Source organism: Podarcis filfolensis (genome assembly GCF_964270895.1).
Source record: "Podarcis filfolensis genome assembly, chromosome: 2".
Classification (NCBI taxonomy): domain Eukaryota; kingdom Metazoa; phylum Chordata; class Lepidosauria; order Squamata; family Lacertidae; genus Podarcis; species Podarcis filfolensis.
The window spans coordinates 16,431,986-16,436,066 of record NC_139605.1 but is presented as its reverse complement, the minus strand read 5'-3'; the positions used below and the strand labels follow the sequence as shown (position 1 = coordinate 16,436,066).

At 48.7% G+C, this 4,081-nt stretch overlaps 1 protein-coding gene across 5 annotated transcripts in view; it reads left to right on the top strand.

Annotated features, from left to right (window-relative positions):
• Window positions 1-407: 407 nt before the first annotated feature.
• LOC310756461 (uncharacterized protein) overlaps window positions 408-4,081 on the top strand; it is a 148,891-nt gene continuing 145,217 nt past the window's right edge. For 4 of the 5 annotated variants that reach the window (XR_014544890.1, XR_014544891.1, XR_014544892.1 and 1 more), the window contains exon 1: window positions 409-3,568. Coding sequence is in view for 2 of the 5 variants with exons in the window: in XM_083600589.1 (XP_083456715.1) it covers window positions 3,179-3,568 (390 nt within the window). In the remaining 3 variants the exon portion in view is untranslated. Of the gene's footprint in view, window positions 3,569-4,081 lie in introns of all 5 variants that reach the window. The other variant, XM_083600591.1, reaches the window with a different exon arrangement.

Genomic DNA, 4,081 nt, shown 5'->3' with positions numbered 1-4,081 from the left:
GCCCACCTTCCATCACTGTGGGGAGAGCATGGGGCAAGGGATAAGAATGCAGGGTCGGCCTGACATCCATCAGATCTCTGGCTCCGACAGCGGCCACCCAGGCATTTCTGCAGAACTCACAATCAGGACATGAAGGCGAGAGCCACCCTCTCTTTGTGACCCCACCCTGTCTGAGGAAATCCCGTATACAAATAGCCAATAGCTATACAATATACAATAGCTGCCAACCTTTATGTGGCCAAAATCGAACCCTTCCTCCAAGGAAGAGAGGGAGGTACCAGGAACCTTGAGGCAGCTCCATTGGTTACGTATGTCCAATAAATTTTTAGGTGGGGGGAAAAGATAGCCAAAGCCACACAATGAGACATGCTGGACATGCTCAGTGGGTACAGAAAACTGGGGGTGGGGCGCTGGTGGACAGCAGGAATGGAAAACTGGAGGGGGATGGAAAGCAATGGAGTGTGCTGGAAAAGGGTAATGTTTTCGATCAGAAGCACTCAGTGCCTCAGCATTTTCTTCCAGCTTTTAATGGACAGGCTGCTCTGGTGCTTTTCACTGGAGATAGAGAGAGTACCTTGCCTTCAACTTCTTCTCAATGCCAGCATCCACCTCCCATCATCCACAGCCATAGATGACGATTGCTGAGCCTGATGGGGGTTGTAATTCAGCAACATCTGGAGGGCCAGAGTTTCCCACACTTACTTGCAGGCTCCGTCCTAAGACCGAGTTCATCAGAGTTGGGTCCTTGTTGGCTAAGAGCCCCGGGGATGATGGGAGTTGTAGTCCAACAACATCTAGGGACCCAAGATTGAATGACACCGGCTTGTAGGACATATTGCTGCCTAGGCTAAGCAGTCCTGGGTCTTGGGAGGAGGCCACACGTATACCACCTTGAGTTTCATGATGGAAGAAAGGAAGGATATGGCAGCAGGAAACTAGAATGTTTCTTAAATAAATCAAGGCCCATGGTTGCTTTTTGCTGAGCCCTGCTATATAGGCCTGCTGGACTCCGTCTCATGTTGGATTTTGGGCAGGGGGAAGTGTGTTGCCAGGATACTGTTTTGATCCAGCTTGCATTTTTTCTGTATAAAGAATGTAAATCATTTTAACTGATTTTAATAGCATTCTGATATTGCTTTAAACTGCCCAGCAACACCTTCAGCTCATGTGGGTTTCCCTTGTTGATTCCAGTATCCATCCGGTCAAGACCCGACCCAGAGGCAGGGATAGTCTTCAAACAATGATTAATCCTGCCTCCTCGGTAATGACATGGTCTGGTCTTAGCGTAACTCCTCCTCCTGCCCATGATCACTGAGATCAGATGTCCCAGTGCATCCCCCACAATAGAACTTGCACCAGCCATTCTGTTGGCTGGGGCCCACTCCCATGCAGCCCTGATCCCGCCCCTTAAAAACAAAACACAAACTATATAACCAATAAACAACAAAAAAGAAAAACAAAACAGTTATACTCAAATTAATCCTGAACCAGATATCCACCCCCCCAACACAGCAAAAAAAAAGGGGGGGGAGAAGAAAAAAATTAAAATGCCACCAACTGCTTAAGGGCATTTTAAAACACATTATACACTCATTTCTATAGCATGTGAGCCTTTGTGTCAGTGTCAGGTAAACAGGTATTTTGTTTTTATTGGCGGTGGGAGAGACCAGAGTGTCCAGGAGGTGGTTGGTTGCAGGTTATTCATCAAAGCAATGCCCAATCTCTGTGGTGTTTCAGAGTGACCCCCAATGGTTGTTTACACATGTGAGGGATCCATTGCCTGCTGCAGTCAACATGTGGCAACCGTGTGCGTCTAAACTCCTGGGAGGCAGAGACCCAAATCTGGACCGAGACAAGGGGACGGCAGATGTCTAGCTAGGGATTGACCCAAGCTCCTTCTGCCCGTTGACCAGAAAAGCCATATCCCCCACAAAAAAAGCCCACCCTGAGATTCCTTCTCCTTTCACTCTCCAGTTTTACAAAGGCAAACTCATATTAGGCAAAGGTGGGTTGCAGAACTTCTAACAAAATTTTGCTTTAAAAGAAAAATTGTGGTGGTTCTCTTATTGCAAATAAGTGAGGTTCATAGACCACAGAATGAAAGAGTTGGAAGGGACCAAGAGGGTCATCTAGTCGAACCCCCTGCAATGCAGGAATCTTTTTACAAGGTGGGGTTTGAACCCACAACCCCGAGAGTCTCATGCTCTACCAACTGAACTATCCCAGGACTTGGATCAAATTCAGCCAGTGGGATTGCAAACGATGAATCAGGAGCAAAGCTTTTGTATGAATATATTACCTCAAGTTATTCTGATGCTTCCAAATGCACTGGTAAAAGAAATTTTCAGATTGAACAAGAGGTATCATCATCATCACCATCATCATTATTCCCCAGCCAATTGGGGCAACTTCCAGCAAAATATAAAAACATAATAAGACATCAAACATTAAAAACTTCCTGAATCTGCTTCTTTGAGAGAAGCCGACAAATTTAGGACGGATGCTATCAACTCAAAGACAGGGAACCAGGCAGAGGGCCTTCTTGGTAGCGGCACCTGCTCTGTGGAACGGTCTCCTGTCAGATGTCAAGGAAATAAATATCTATCTGACTTTTATAAGACAACTGAAGGCACCCCTGTATGGAGAAGCTTTTAATGTTTGATGCTTCATTAGTTTTTAAAAAATATTCTGTTGGGAGCTGCCCTAGTGGCTGGGGAAACCCAGCCAGATGAACAGGTATAAATAATGTTATAATATTATTATTCTTATGCTTAATTGAATAGCAGTTCCCGGAAGCCGCCGGAGGGAAGGGATGCACTTGGGCTCCAATCCTCCTTGCAGGCTTGGCCACCGTGAGGAGACAGTGCTGAGATTCCTGCATTGCAGGGGGTTGGACTAGATGACTCTCAGGGTCCCCTTCCATCTCTATACGATTCTATGATTCTAACAGGGTGCGGGACTACGTAGATGGGCTTGATCGAACTACAGGGCTCTTCGTGTGGTGTGTGTGTGTGTGTGTGTGTGTGTGTGTGTGTGAGAGAGAGAGAGAGAGAGAGAGAGAGAACGAGAACCTTCAGGAAGAGGCCCCTGTCTCTTATTTGCAACTAGGATGAATCAGCTGCAATACCCCCACACTTGAGCCACTGCTTCCCTGCCTGCTCTCTCTTCACCCCCAACTATGGGTATTGCATTGCGAACACGCTACCAAAGCTTGCTGCACCCCGAGGCGCTTTGCACTCAGCGGATTCCTTGCAGGACAAGGGCAGTGCACGACGGCAGAGGGGGCGGGTCAGCTGTTCTAATTAAGCCGCGCCCCCTTTCCCAAGTCAGTATCGAGCAGCCCCACCTTCTCTTTCTCTCTCTCTATGGCAGCTTGCACTCTCTGGCTTTAACCCTTAAAGCAAGGAGCATCTCTTCCCTATACTCGAAGCCCAGGTTCCCTCCCTCCTCTCCCCATTGGCTGGGTACTGCAATTATCCCGCCCCCGGAAATATCCTGCCTCCCTGGCGGGGGCTCCCATTCCCGCCCCTGCTGCCCAGGGTCGCTGCCACCATCTCCAGAATTTCGGGTGAGTGCAAAGCCAGCGGCGTGGAAGGAGGGGAGGGGCTTGGCAAGGGGTGGGGGTCCAGGATGAGAAGCCCCGGGACGGGGAGAAGAAGAGAAGGGAGGAAAGGGAGCTGTTCTTTTTAACGGGGCCTTGAAGGTGGGCGGGGGGGGGGGGTTCCGTTGTGGAAAGAGAGAAGCTTCCTCCTGCCCGGATCTGGTGCAAAGGGAGTTGCAGGGAATCGGGAAAGGGGAGAGGGTTGGGCATTGCTGGCAAGACATACAATAGTAGTAATAATAGTAATAATACTATGATATTTATACCCCCCCATCCATTTTCTGGATTTCCTCAGCCACTCTGGGCGGCTTCCAACAAAATAAGAAACACCAAAAACATCCAAGTCTTCCGTTTTGTAGAGGAGATGGGGACATGGATTGCTGGATGGCAGAGGGAGAAAGAGGAAAAGATGGGGAGGAAAACAAAGGCAGGGGGGTCCTGGCAGGAAGAAGGAAGGGGTGAGGCCTTCTCCAAAGAGCT